The sequence below is a fragment of the Rhodofomes roseus genome (assembly GCF_022264815.1).
Source record: "Rhodofomes roseus strain CIRM-BRFM 1785 chromosome Unknown C8Q71scaffold_14, whole genome shotgun sequence".
Taxonomy (NCBI): Eukaryota; Fungi; Basidiomycota; class Agaricomycetes; order Polyporales; family Fomitopsidaceae; genus Rhodofomes; species Rhodofomes roseus.
This window is the reverse complement of record NW_025952970.1, coordinates 130,125-143,516: the sequence shown is the minus strand read 5'-3', so window position 1 is coordinate 143,516 and position 13,392 is coordinate 130,125. Positions and strand designations below refer to the sequence as shown.

The following is a 13,392-nucleotide window of genomic DNA, read 5'->3' as shown; positions in this document are numbered from 1 at the left end:
AAGGACACGCTGCGGCTTGCGGAACTGCGGTGAGTCGTTATTGCTGTGTGACGGTCTGGATAGTAGACACTGCCTTGTACACATGTCCATCTGTTCTCCATAGAGACCGTGACAGTACGACAGACCCGGTCAGTTCGTTTTACATGTATCGGGGAGCTCACACATCGCGTGCATGACTTTGGCCAGTCCTACTCCATTGCCTCACCGCCCAACGATTACCCCGGCACAGCAATGAACTACCTACCGCCAGAGATGCGCTTCGAAGGACGTGCCGGCCTCGAGGCGGACGTGTGGAATTTGGGATGCGCAATCTTCGAGATCCGCGCGGGCTGCCCGCTCTTCGAGTCGTTCTTTGGGAGCGACGCGGACATCCTAAGACAAACTGTCGAGGTGCTCGGAAAGTTGCCCGACCCGTGGTGGGGATCCTTTCGAGAGCATGCTCTGTGGTTTGAAGAGAATGGAGAACCGAGGAGCACACAGGCTCAGCAATCCTCTGGTGTTCTCATCCCATCTTCCAAAAGCTCTATTCAGGCAAGGCTGCACTCAATCGGCACGTTGGACGAGCCACCATCCGTCGACGAGGGTCCTATGATCGAGAAGCCTGGGTCAGCTTTAGACGAAGAAGAGATAGGGTTATTGGGGGATTTGCTGGTGAAGATGTTGAGGTATCGTCCAGAAGAGAGAATGCCGATGCGGGAGGTTATGTGTCATCCCTAGTTCACCCTCTGAGGGATGGGCATACCGGACATTCAATCGCTCCTCCAGTGGTCGCCGTCGCGGGCCGCCTCACCGGAGACTCGGAGACTAACTCTGAGCTGCCTTCGACGCGTAGAGTTCCAATGAGGTCATCAAGGCTGTAGGACGAGTAATGAACGGTTAATCAAGCGGTGGGTGAAGGCGACGACTCCGCGAGACGTGATTGTGGCTGAGGCGTGTGGCCGCCGACTACTCGAGGATGATGTTGTAGTTTGTGTTCATACCTTCGCCAACCGGCATATCCGACTGAAGACGATAGCCATCCGCCGCTACTTAATCGTGCCTAACTCGTGCCAGTGTAAGCATGATAACTCAATCAGGGAGAATTTCAACCAGACGTCGACGTGAATGAGATGAGCTTGGATCAGCCATTCAAACTGATGTTATCAGGAGGTCTAGAGTCTAGACGACGCGTAACCGTGACCATCGCGCGAACTACAAAGGCGGACCTTACTCACCACTTGCCGATGCCCTGTCAAACAGCTCAAATCATTCGTCAAAGGAGACATAATGATATTATTGCGAGCGGCGAGCGTGATAGTTTGACAGCATAACAACCGTAACTTGAAGACGACCAGACAGCGGATACGAAAGCAAGATGACAACTCAGAAAGACCAAAGACATAAGTCAGCGACAGGTGCTATGGTTGAAAAGCGATGATGTGGCGACTCCCTTCGTGGGCTTTATGAAAGCAGCGCAGCGACGACCGGTCTGCTGCATTCGGCCTCTCCATAGGGCCCGCCACCGCTCGAGCGTGTCTAGTGGTGTGTTCAGCGAAACATAGAGAACAATGAATGACAGACGTACCGTGAGCCTTTCGATGGTGATCTGAGTTGTCGTCCTGATCACGCAGCGCTGAGCTGTCCGCTGCGAAATCGTCCCGTGAACCAGTCGCGGTGGGTCCGGAGGTTTCTTTGACGGGGATACAGGAGCTGGTTGTATGCGCGGCACTATCCTCGACTCGGATGGAAGGACGGACGCCCACTGCAGGCTCCGGAACGTCGTCCTCCGTAAGGGCGGGCGTACTCGCAACTGGGGGACGAGCACTTCGTTTGCCAGTGGCACGTCTCTCCCGCGAGTCTTCTATCAACCTACGGATGGAAGCGCACAGTCAGCTGTCTGTGAAGTCAACCGTACGAAAGCTGGCCGACAACTGACCGTAGAATGTCTGCTACCTCCTTCATGAAATCAGTGGGGCTGTTCACCCTATCTACGTCCGACAAGTTGAGCGAGACCGACACGAGCGGGATGACGACTCGATCCTCGGTAGGGTCGTCCAGGAATAAGTCATACAGAACGTCGGACGGCGCAGTACTCGCAGAGTCCGGCCAATCACTCTCCGAAGAGCAGATCGAGGACGCAGAGCTTGATGGGGTTGTAGAGTCGTAGACATCATCCGGGTCGGCTGGATCTAGGTCCGACCTAACGGCGTCGCAATGAGATTCGGCGTCCCGCCCCAATCCGGATGGAACGGATGGTCTCGAATTCATACGAGAGTCGCTCCGCGCCTCTGAGCTCGCGACCGTCTCCGGATAAAGACTTTCGACCACCGAGGCGTCGTCATCTAGTTCCGGTTCCTCGATAGCCGGCTTGGCATCGCGGAGAGCCCTTCTCCTATAAACATCTTCGCAGAAGTACATATCGCGGTGAATCGTCTCGCGCGCGGATAGGGAGATGGCGTCTTTGTGGTCGTAGCATTCAGGAATGTTGGGGATGCGGACAGGCACGACGGCAGACGCATACTGGTAACAGTTCGGGAATGGGAACGGACGGCTCGGCTGTAGCGGAGCCCGCGACAAGGGGTGCTCAGTCTCGGGGAAAATGGGTATGCACATTTGCGGCTCGATGCAAGCGTCGTCGTCCTTTGGACAGAGGCCTTGGCCCACGAGAGCGATGCGGCACTTGTGGTCTGGCTTGCCCGGCATTGGGAGCTCGTCCATCTATGGCAGTAGTCCAGCTTGGCGCGGCGTGCACTTATGTTGTGGACGTACCGCTGTAACGTGTGCCACATACTTTTGTACCCGTAGCCCTTGTGCAGCTGCCAGCAACTTCGGGTCACGCAATGGCTCGACCATCTTGACTGGGTCAAGCTGGAGAACGAGGTATGTACCATGACGCGGAACCATGAACCTCGTCTCTAGAGATCTCCCAATGAGCATTGCATCGAGGATGTAATGATGAATGGGGCTGAACAGGAGCCTTGGAATCGTCCGTACCTTGTTGTTCTACGACAGGCGAGTTGGAGGTCACGCCCGAGAACACCATAGTACTGGGTAGAAAACTATGGGGAGACGCTGTGCAGTAGGCCTGACTGAGGCTGACGGGAATAGAGAAAGTGAACACGGAGGGTCGCAGTTGGGTTGCAGCTTGCCGGGCCAGGTGGCGCAACTGAGGCTCAGGGCGATGCGAGGACCCGTGAGAGGCGGTACATATTTGGCAGTATTTGGCTAGCAAAGAATCATGTGTGGGGCCGCTGGGGCGAATGGGCTGACGTAATCATGATTGGATTATTCCAATTCCGCTCTAAGTACCTCAGCCTTGCGCCTGAGGGCGGTCGTATATGTAGTACAGTAATCACTAGTAGAATCATGAACATTTCGCCGGACGGGTCGACGAGCAATGTTCGTGCCAGCCCTCATAAGGTTCACAACGACCAGCATCTTGCCATTCTTTCCACAGGATATCACCACATATGGGCCGAATCTACCGAATGTTTCGGTCTTCGCAAGTGGTATCGTGAGATCTTTTGGCGTTATCGCCAGTCTTCTTGACCACAAGAGTACTGTATAGAATCAGATCATGGGATCTCGAGCACAACTATCATAATAGCCTGAGGCTGGGCAGAATCGCAATGTAACCAGACCCGACTCCTCGCTACCCCTGTCACGATGGCTTCCTGTACACCTGCACGCTGCCTCTCCCTCTCCGCTGACCCTGATGATAGTCCCGACGCAGCACAGCGTCTTGTGGCAAGCAGATCCACTCCAGTCACCTATGAATCGTCCTCGCCAGCGTCGCTGGGTGATATCTATTCGCTCAAACAATCAGTCAAGAGAACATATCTACGTATTCTCGCACCGGTGCTTCCCCCACAAGCGATGAAGAAGTTTAGAAAGACGACCTCACAGCCTACTTCAGGCAGATCTAGCCGGCATGACGGGGGAAGCCTAACGCCATCCGAAGCTACCGGGAATACGTCCCAGGGTCTTCGTTGGAGGCCTTGTATCATCAACAACGTTGGTGTAGACGGCCTAGAGATCTTCCCCATGACCACATACGACAATTCCGCGTTCGACAAACTGTCACAGCTCCATCGTCTTTTCTCCATTGCCGTCTATCCAGACGATGATCATCCCGCTCATATTCATACTGACCCTGAATGGGCGGGAAAGAAATCTCAGTGGGTGATAGCCTACGCCTACCAGGTTGATGAACCAGCTCAGAAATGCCGCTGGAAAAATGCATGGACTCCCACCGGAGCAGAGAATCAGACTTACACCGTGAATACAAACCATCGTGTAACACCGGATGAAACTTTCGATCCTTCAAGTGAAAGATCGATAAAATTGACAAAATCTTTTTCACGATATTTCGTATGAAAGATTGTCAATAAAAGTCAGAAACAATCAATTAATCATTCAGACTCGAAGTATCAGGAACAGATCACAGAAGGATTCATTGACAAGTGTCTTTGATCTGTTTGTGATCCTCTAGGCAAATGATTGAGAACATGATATTCAAAAATTCTTGAACACTATGTGGCTCAATTGTTCTGAAAGGATTGAAAACAGATTGTCACATGGGGTGTTACAATCTTTTCTCAATCTTTCAGGCTGTCACAATCTGTTTCAAATCCTTCCAGCTGTTGATATCTTGGTGAGATTGGAAACAATTTGTATCCCAGGGGTTCAAAACAATTTGCCCAAAAGGATTGACAAGAGATTGTGACACTAGCTGTGACACTGTGCCACTTCCCTATGACAGAGCAGTGAAGGCAATTATGCCAAACCTATGATAAGCTGCCTTCTGCTGGTATGCTCAGTCATTTTTGGTCCCTCTTTCATTGCATCTGGACATGCACAGGTCTGGGACATGTTCATTAGTCATACAATGAGATGCACATCTCTAGGAATGTACAATCACAAGTACAACCCTGTACACTGAGTGCATCTAATGAGACTCATGTGATGGCAGGCAATGAATGAGGGACCAAAAATGACTGAGCATACCAGCAGAAGGCAGCTTATCATAGGTTTGGCATAATTGCCTTCACTGCTCTGTCATAGGGAAGTGGCACAGTGTCACAGCTAGTGTCACAATCTCTTGTCAATCCTTTTGGGCAAATTGTTTTGAACCCCTGGGATACAAATTGTTTCCAATCTCACCAAGATATCAACAGCTGGAAGGATTTGAAACAGATTGTGACAGCCTGAAAGATTGAGAAAAGATTGTAACACCCCATGTGACAATCTGTTTTCAATCCTTTCAGAACAATTGAGCCACATAGTGTTCAAGAATTTTTGAATATCATGTTCTCAATCATTTGCCTAGAGGATCACAAACAGATCAAAGACACTTGTCAATGAATCCTTCTGTGATCTGTTCCTGATACTTCGAGTCTGAATGATTAATTGATTGTTTCTGACTTTTATTGACAATCTTTCATACGAAATATCGTGAAAAAGATTTTGTCAATTTTATCGATCTTTCACTTGAAGGATCGAAAGTTTCATCCGGTGTAAGTCTCGACACCCTAATCGCGTTACGAGATACTTCGCTCCGCAAGATGGACGAGTGGCAGACTATGTGCAAGGACGATCCGCTGTTAGCGACGCAAATGCTTCAAGTCTGCATGGTTAGTGGCGTGCTGTTCAAGTGTCGCGAGAAGCATCAGTTCAATCCAGCACCAGGATTATCGTAGCATGAAATCTGGTGCGACGCAATCCTCCAGAGGGTCCTACGGAAGCCCGGTGCGTCGGTCATCTCAATCTGCTCGACGGGCATTGACACCCGACACCCGACCACAAGAGAACCTCAAGATCCTCCTTGGCGAAGTCGCTCTCAAGCTACGAGAGCATACGTGAATCCTCCCTTGAGGGTCTCAGTGAGGTGAAGTTGCTTGGCGGATGCATGAGATGCAGCTCACCTTTTCTAGCATCAGCCTGAAGCTGGACCAAGCAGTTCACAAAGTTTGACCGCTCTGATGGCCAGCGATGATGCATCGCTCAGGAGGCTGTCCCACGGCAAGCCGAATACCAAGCCTCAGCCGGACGCAGACGTTCAGTATAAGGAGTCAGATCGACCTCACACAACGGTACGCATGCACCATTGCTGCTTATTGGTGCTGTAAGAGCAGCAGGATAGTTGTGTGGTACTCACAGTCCATACAGATCCCGGTTGTACGCGACTTGGACTCCTCGACGAGTAAAGAATAGACCTTCACGGCAATTTGTCTGCGTGCAAGAATATTGCTATAGTGAGTGACTCGGATTGCCCCTACTAGTACAATCCGCTCACTCGAATTCGTGGGTGCGCCACTAGTAGCGAGAAACGCCCGTCAATGTAGTCCTCCCATGGTCTCCAGTTGTATCTACCTTCCAGTTCAGTTTCGAGTCGTAGTGCGACTCCGTATTTGCGCTCGCCGGTCCGCCGCCTGAGACTACATTCCAACTATCCCGCCCGTCATGCGTCACGGCTGACGAAGTGTACTGGAAGATGCGGAGTTGATGCGGAGGCTGGCAATCTCTGGCAGCCCGCGTCGTCGACCCGGCTCACTCGCCTCGAGTACCTAGTCAGATCTAGTCAGACCTAGTCTCGTCGCTGAGCGCGGCGTGATGGGTTTGCTCACTTACAATGTTCTTTGTAGGTGCGAATTATGCCCAACATGTGTGTATAGCCGGGGGCGGGCGTTGCAGCGCAGAAGTTGGCGGGCCAGGAGTCAACCACATTGCAACCACACTCGGCGATCGATAGACCGCCGTCGTAGCGCGTGTGGACGATAGCCGGGTATGTTGCGCCTTTGTTACGCCCCCCCTGCATCATAGATCATGCTCAACAAGTGAGCGTCGGTACTATTAAGACCGTCTACCTGAGGTTCGCAGACTCGGACTGGCGGCTGCCAATTTACTAGACCGGCAGGGTAAAAAGCGCATGCACTATTTGAAATAGTAGTATTTGGAACTGTGTCCCTGTCGCGTACCGTCACATCCATGTCACAGTCGTGAAGGCAAAAATGAGAACCAGTCTGCGTGAGCTCGTCATTCGCATCGGGGAGAAAGGATGGGAGGCGAGGAGGGCCAGGCGGCCAGGGACGTAGCTGAACCTACTCAGGGCCGCCGAGGGACATATCTGCAGTAGCACGAACTCTAGTATGGAAACCGGCAAATGCCCCGAGCCAACTGACGACATTAGATAGCACTAAGTACTGTACTTATTGCGCAACCCTCGCACCGACGCCTGTTAGATCACCGTTGGGTCCCCCAAACTGCTCGCAAATCGCCATAGCGTGTTCATGGAATGCGTCGCTCAGGCCCTGCGGTTTCCCGTGCAAGAGCAGATGGGGCAGGACGCGCGTATGGAAGAGTCGCTGAGATACGACGCCACCCTGGAGAAGGATTCAATAGGTAATAACCCATATACGGGATAGCCACGCACGAATTGATGGTTCACGCCTCCGACAATCGCCTCCACGGCACCGCCAAGTACCTTGTACAGTCCAACACCCCTCAAGGAAGCTCCGCTCGTGTCCATCGAGGTAGTCGGGGGATTCCACTTGAGTGCCTCGCCCAGTGACCAGGCGGGCGCGACATGTTCTCCCAGGATGTAGGTGTTGAGCGTGCGCTCAGCTATGTGCTCAAAATCGTGGTCTTGCCGGACCGATGGTGATGAATCCAGCAGCGCAAACAAGTAGAACTGCATGACTCGTCTCCCTGAGAGGCAGTGAGTATTGGGCCGACGAGGAAGGGGAGCGACTCACCCATGAAGGATAGCCGTGCATTGTGCCTAATCTTTGCGTCCGGGTGACTTGCATGTGTGAGCGCTCGGTCGGCAAGTTCTGCTGGGAACTTCAAAGGTTCGAAGAGCGAATCGAGGTATTCCTCGGGGCTGGCTATCCGGTCCTGACGTCGAGTTGATGCAGTTCGGAGCCCAAAAAACTGAGCTGGCGCAGAGTCGTGTGAGGAAGTTGGTTGCGCCTGCGCCATTGCAGACAGCGACCTCCATTGCTGTCTTGGTCTCGATACTGCTTGACGATGAGATGAGCTGGTCGACCGAGCATGATACTACTCACCTGCAGCTGGTCGACACGGTATCGAGGCCTTTCTCGGAACGGCCAGCATACGTCCTACATTTCTCGACATGTTTGACCTCCGACCAGATCTTGTTGACCACCTCACACAGCGAGGTCACAGAAGAAGACGGAAATAGGACGCAGCGAGCGCAACTCGAAGGATACTGAACTCGAGAGGCTCTTTCCGGACGAGTGCAAGAGCTCTGTGTTGCCACGTGATGGATCGAAGGCCGGCGCCTTTCACCAGCAAACTCAGATCATGGTCCACGGACTCACGGACTCGTCCAAGTCTCCTACCAGTCCGTTCCTCGTCTTGACACTGTACACAACCCCTCTGTCGTGGCGGGAATTGCAGCGGCCTGACAAGCTGCGAATACACGGAGAGCGCATGCGCATATCGACAAACATAAATTGACCAACTAAGTAGTACATTCCGAGTCACAGCAGAAATGCAAACATTCTGATAGCACGACGAATAGCAACGAGATCATACACAGATGTCCAAAGCACGGAACACACGATTAGCAGGAAACAAGGGAGCCTCACGATGGACCGCCGTATCCCTGCGGGGGCGGCTGCGGGACGGGCGCTGCCGGCAGCTGGTGCTGCATGAACGAATTCCACGTCTCCTGCAGACTATAATGCGCAGCCATGACCGGCTGCTGCTGGTGCGGCGGCATCGACGGATGCGGATGCTGGCGCATCTGGGTCATGCTACTGTTCCGGCTGAGACTGGGCGTCGGCACATGGCCGTACGAAGGCGCAGGTTGAGCTGGGTGAGGGTAGTCGACAGGCGTCGTCGGCGAGTACAGATGCTTATGTTCGATGTGTCCTGGAGGGACTTGCCAGAGTTGCGAACGCGTAGCAGGTGGCGGGGGTGGGGGCGGCATGTTGGCGTGGTATCCCTGACCATGCATCGCCGGGGCAGCGGACACGGGGGGATTCTGGTAATGCCCTTGCGCATCGGCATGGAGGCTGGTATCGAACATCGGGTACGGCGGGAACGACTGCGAGTGAGCCTGAGGAAGGGCTGCATGTTGCGGATCAACCGGCACCAAGTGAGAGGTACGCCCAGTATACTGGGATGTTGACGGTTCGCCAGCCTGCCCGTGCCCTTGCGGCGGCGAAGGATACCATTGAGAGTACCCGTGTTGGTCCCCGTGACACTCGGCGCCCTCATACCCATGCGAGTTTGCGAAGGCCTGCGAGTGGTCGAGCTGCTGCGGCGGACTTGGGTAGTCCGGCGGAGTGTGATAGGGCCCTGTTTGCTGTACACCGCCGAACCGTGCCTGCTCCTCCAACCGGGCTGCCTCCTGCTTACTCATGTAGTACGCATTCACGTCCCGAATCTGGTTGTCCAGCGCTCCTTGGAACCCACGCATCTCGTCCACAAGCATCGGGTGCACCTCGCCACCGTAGCTCTCGAGGGCCGGGAACATCTCTACGGACGCTGCCTGTGGACTCTCCGACGAGCGGCCTGATCCCGCTCCCGAGCCAGGGGATGTCATTGAATCCGGTGAGATGGGTCCGGAACTCGAGCTCGGCGTACTACTGGAGGCGCCTGGCCGACGTTTTGAGACAGAGCGTGCACGCTGAGTATGCGATTTTGTCGCGACAGTCCGCGTTCGTCCACTGAAGATCTGAAGCTCGTCATGCTGCTTAGCGTCCACGCGGGGTGTGAAGATGTCACGGGCAGGCGGGATGCCCTGCGTGTAGGTCGCGTATGCTTTATCGTGCAAACGCCGGACAACAGGCTGCAATGTGTGACATGAACGGACCCGCAGGACATACAGGGCGTTACACATACCAAGAACTTGACGGCACGCCCGCCGTACTTCGCAGCATTCTCAAACAAGTCATACGCAAGTCGCAACTCTCCCAGCGCAGCCTGAGCCGTCTTCGTCGTGCCTCCATGCGTGACGACAGACGCTAGCATCACCTGTCGTGCGGCATCAGGTTCTGCGTCGACAGCCACGCCACTTAAGCACTCACAGTAGCAGAGAATGCATGTGTCCACAGTACCCAGAACCTTGCTATCTGTATCGGGAACAGGTTGAACTGTTCGCGCAGTGAGCTCAGCAAGATACACGCGCTCCGATACCCGGCGAGGAACGAGGGTGAGTACGGACTCCGAAGCGGGTCCGTCGGGTGGTCGCTCAGTGCTTGTGCGAAGAAACATCTATGCACGTAGAGCATTGCTACGAGGCACTAGTTAATTACTCAGACTTGGCGGACATACACGAACAGTGACTCACTTAGATGGAGGTAGTTGATGGGCATATAGTGGCTCATGGTTTCCGCGAGACCCTTGCCTTCCGGTGGCGGGCCAGTGGCATATTTTGGCAAGGGCATGTCTCTCAATTTACGATCAAGTTCAAGGATGACTGTGTATTTCGGTGCACGTGGGGTGCCCGTGCCCTGAACCACTTCCGACAAACATTCCTTGCCCCAGCGCGCTTTCCACGCCGAGACTTTGCACCGCGAACGCGACGATGAGTTTACTGCACTCTGGGTGTATCGTGAAACACTCACAAGATGGCTGGGGCGTACCGTCGTCTGCCAGTGTCTCGTCGGGGTCCGCAGGGAGTTCTGTGTCGACGAAGGAAAGCGCGAACGTGGGCAGACGACCAGTGGCTAGAGCTTGCCAACAGTCTGTGATGAACAGCTCCCAGAACAGCGCGCGTCGCTTCTGCACTTCTGCTGGCGATAGCTTCCAGCGCGCACAATCACGATCTACAGCCTTACCATGAGTGCGATTCGGTGGGTCAGATAGAGGACAAACTCACGAAGGCCGATCTAAAAGAGAGGTAAATCAGAAATCAGCACACAAAGGTCCTAATGACGTCTTGTGGTACTTACACTCTGCGCGAGCTTTGAGCTCAGACCCATAAGTGCCCAAGTGCTTTCGATGCTATTCTCATCCGCAACCAGGCCCTATGCCACCGGAAAGTCAGCCTTCGTTCTTCACAGATTCGGCATATGCGCCTACCTGATAGATGCCCATTAGACTCAACGTCTGCACCGTGACAACGCTGGGCGGCCGGTCCAGCACTGGCTCGAGATTCAACGCAGCCCTCGTAAGCTGGATATACCGTTCCGCCTCCGGATTGTTCGGTGCTGCCGGCAGGTCGGCGTCCGTCAGCGCGCCAAAGCAGAAGATCACGAATAGCAACGCCAGGTCGTGCGACGACCCGCTCGACCCGCCGCCCTGCCTCTCCAGCGCGAACGCCGCCGCGGTATTGCTCAACGCACCGCTCTCGGCGGCCTCGTCGTAGAACAGCGGGAGGATCTCCTCTAGGAGTTGCCGCCGCGTCACCGCGCCAAAAAACCACGGCGCCTGCTCGAGGTACAAATCGCACAGCTGCCCTGCCCGCGGCCACGGCGGCAGGTAGCTCTCGATTAACTCCTGCAGGTCCTCTGCGGGGATGTCCGACGGCGCCGCGGGGAACGACATCGTGAGCCGTGCCAGGGATGAGGGCAGCATCGGACCCTTGCTAGGCGGGCGCATCGGCGCCGTGGGAGGCGTAGGCCCCTCGTCCAGAAGGAGGCTCTGCGCATATAGTCAGTGGCCGTGCAGCTCCAAGTAGTCGCGACACACCTCCGAGCCGGCGGACCGGCCGTAGAACGTCGCTGCGCCGTCGTCGCGCACGGCGAGCGTCCCGAACGAGTCGATGTACTTGCTCTCTTCTGCTTCCTCATCGTCCTCCTCTCCCAGCGCGTCGCCGAACCTCGCGTTCGCGGCGGAATGCAGCTCCAGGCCGGACTTGATTTTGAGTCGATCGTGCGAGAGCAGCGGGTGCGGGTCGCGCGAGATCGACGACTGGCAGAGTGAGAGCCCGTCTTCGAGTTCACGGATGCGGTCGCTCATCTCCGCGATCTTTCGGTGTAGGCGGTCGGTGTCCGCCAGTATAAACCTAGTATGCGCATGTTAGACAGGATGCGACTGCGTTGGAAAGGACAAGCTGTATCTCAGCCGGAGCAGCAGCATGACCCAGATGCGCCAGCATCCGCATCCGTCGATGCCGCCGCATCAGCAGCAGCCGGTCATGGTTGCACATTATAGTCTGTAGGAGACGTGGAATTCGTTTGTGCAGCAGCTGCCGTCAGCGCCAGTCCCGCAGCCGCCCCAGCAGGGATACGGCGATGTTCGCCTTCTGTATCACAGCAGGCTCTCAAAAGACACAATGATTTCCAAGACGACATTGGTTGAACCGCTCATACATCGCTCCGACCCATGTCTATGATAGACAGCTGCAGGATGCTGCGACTGCGTTGGGAAAGCCAAGTTGTTATATTCGTTACCACGGGCCGTCGCCCTGACAGTCGGTAGGGGACTGAACAAGGGCTGAGCGCTGAGCGCTGAACAACGTTCCGTCGGGCGACCCGCACCAATCGCGAGCCCATGGCTGAGCCGCTCATACATCGCTCCGGCCCATGTCTGTGCGACCGCATTCTCCTCCTGCAAGCCAACAGAATGCACGGCGACTCACCTGGTACCCTGACCAGTAGTAAGGCTTCCATTGGGACAGATGGAAGAGCAACCTCTCCGCTTGCAGGACGAGCAGGGGACGGTCTTGTCGCACTTGAGCTTGAGGCGGCGGCATTCTGCGCAAGATATGGCACCTCTTGCGCGCTTGAACTCCTGCTCTTGGGCCCGTGCGATGCGCTCCTTGTCGTCGCGGGCGCGAACGGCGTTGGGCATGGCGGGGGATGTACGGTGTTCAAACAGCGCAAGACGGGTCGCGGTCGCGGGACGGCGGGCGGCGGCGACGGCGATGGCGGTGTCGGAGCCGGCTGTTGGGCGTGGTGGCGGCCAGTCAGCAGGGGTCTACGACGGCGAGCAGACGATTCATTGCGTTTGGTCGGCCGTGGACGTTCTTATCGAGACACGTCCGTCACGCTGGCCATTCAAATATTCACGTTCGCCGCTTTGGGCAGTGCCGCCAGGTGGTCTCCGCCATCTGCTTCCGCGGCCATCACCTGCGAATATATTTGGAATATATCTCTCCTCTTCCCACCACGGGTCCTCCACGTCCCGGGTTACGTACTATCCCCGCTCTTCCTGCTCTCGTCGTTGCTGTGTCTTGGCCGCCCGGGACACCTCGCAGAACAGGCTGAGGTACGGGTGCACATGGATCGCCTTCGAACAAATTGACTGACTGAGCTCTGAATCGACCAGGCGAGCGATTCCAAAACGGAGACCCATAACTCCTTTCCGCCTTCAGCATCGTGTTCTCACCCCGTCGCATGTGGCGATTCATTGCGAGCAAGGTTGCGGACGGATACGCCGTGCTCTCTCATTTGTCCAAGAGCGCAGGGTTGATCACGGCCGGGAGTTGGCCTGACA

The 13,392-nt window shown here is 55.2% G+C and overlaps 5 protein-coding genes across 5 annotated transcripts; 2 read left to right on the top strand and 3 right to left on the bottom strand.

Moving 5' to 3' along the window:
- Positions 1–168: 168 nt before the first annotated feature.
- C8Q71DRAFT_710987 (uncharacterized protein) lies at positions 169–717 on the top strand (the record flags this gene model as incomplete). Its single annotated transcript, XM_047920780.1, has 1 exon — positions 169–717. A coding segment is annotated over one exon (549 nt), but the record flags the coding sequence as incomplete, so codon positions are not given.
- Positions 718–1,384: 667 nt separating this feature from the next.
- Positions 1,385–3,022, bottom strand: C8Q71DRAFT_859134 (uncharacterized protein; the record flags this gene model as incomplete). The annotated part of the gene is made up of 5 exons (XM_047927592.1): positions 1,385–1,515; positions 1,565–1,848; positions 1,916–2,697; positions 2,749–2,894; positions 2,974–3,022. 5 exons carry the CDS (start codon positions 3,020–3,022, stop codon positions 1,385–1,387), a joined length of 1,392 nt encoding a protein of 463 aa, XP_047777255.1.
- A 602-nt stretch (positions 3,023–3,624) lies between these two features.
- On the top strand, positions 3,625–4,360 carry C8Q71DRAFT_766299 (uncharacterized protein). The gene has a single exon (XM_047924185.1). The coding sequence runs from the start codon at positions 3,646–3,648 to the stop codon at positions 4,354–4,356; it is 711 nt and encodes a 236-aa protein (XP_047777254.1). The 5' UTR covers positions 3,625–3,645; the 3' UTR covers positions 4,357–4,360.
- Positions 4,361–6,879: 2,519 nt separating this feature from the next.
- On the bottom strand, positions 6,880–8,253 carry C8Q71DRAFT_908633 (ribonuclease-III-like-domain-containing protein). Its single transcript, XM_047929003.1, has 4 exons — positions 8,046–8,253; positions 7,734–7,997; positions 7,412–7,686; positions 6,880–7,361 (listed from the first exon to the last, which is right to left on the bottom strand). Exons 1-4 carry the CDS (start codon positions 8,113–8,115, stop codon positions 7,188–7,190), a joined length of 783 nt encoding a protein of 260 aa, XP_047777253.1. The 5' UTR covers positions 8,116–8,253; the 3' UTR covers positions 6,880–7,187.
- Positions 8,254–8,344: 91 nt separating this feature from the next.
- Positions 8,345–13,062, bottom strand: C8Q71DRAFT_837507 (fungal-specific transcription factor domain-containing protein). The gene is made up of 10 exons (XM_047926467.1): positions 12,536–13,062; positions 11,644–11,959; positions 11,035–11,595; positions 10,905–10,979; positions 10,832–10,841; positions 10,578–10,778; positions 10,301–10,516; positions 10,038–10,243; positions 9,853–9,984; positions 8,345–9,799 (listed from the first exon to the last, which is right to left on the bottom strand). Exons 1-10 carry the CDS (start codon positions 12,745–12,747, stop codon positions 8,588–8,590), a joined length of 3,141 nt encoding a protein of 1,046 aa, XP_047777252.1. The 5' UTR covers positions 12,748–13,062; the 3' UTR covers positions 8,345–8,587.
- Between the last annotated feature and the right edge of the window lie 330 nt (positions 13,063–13,392).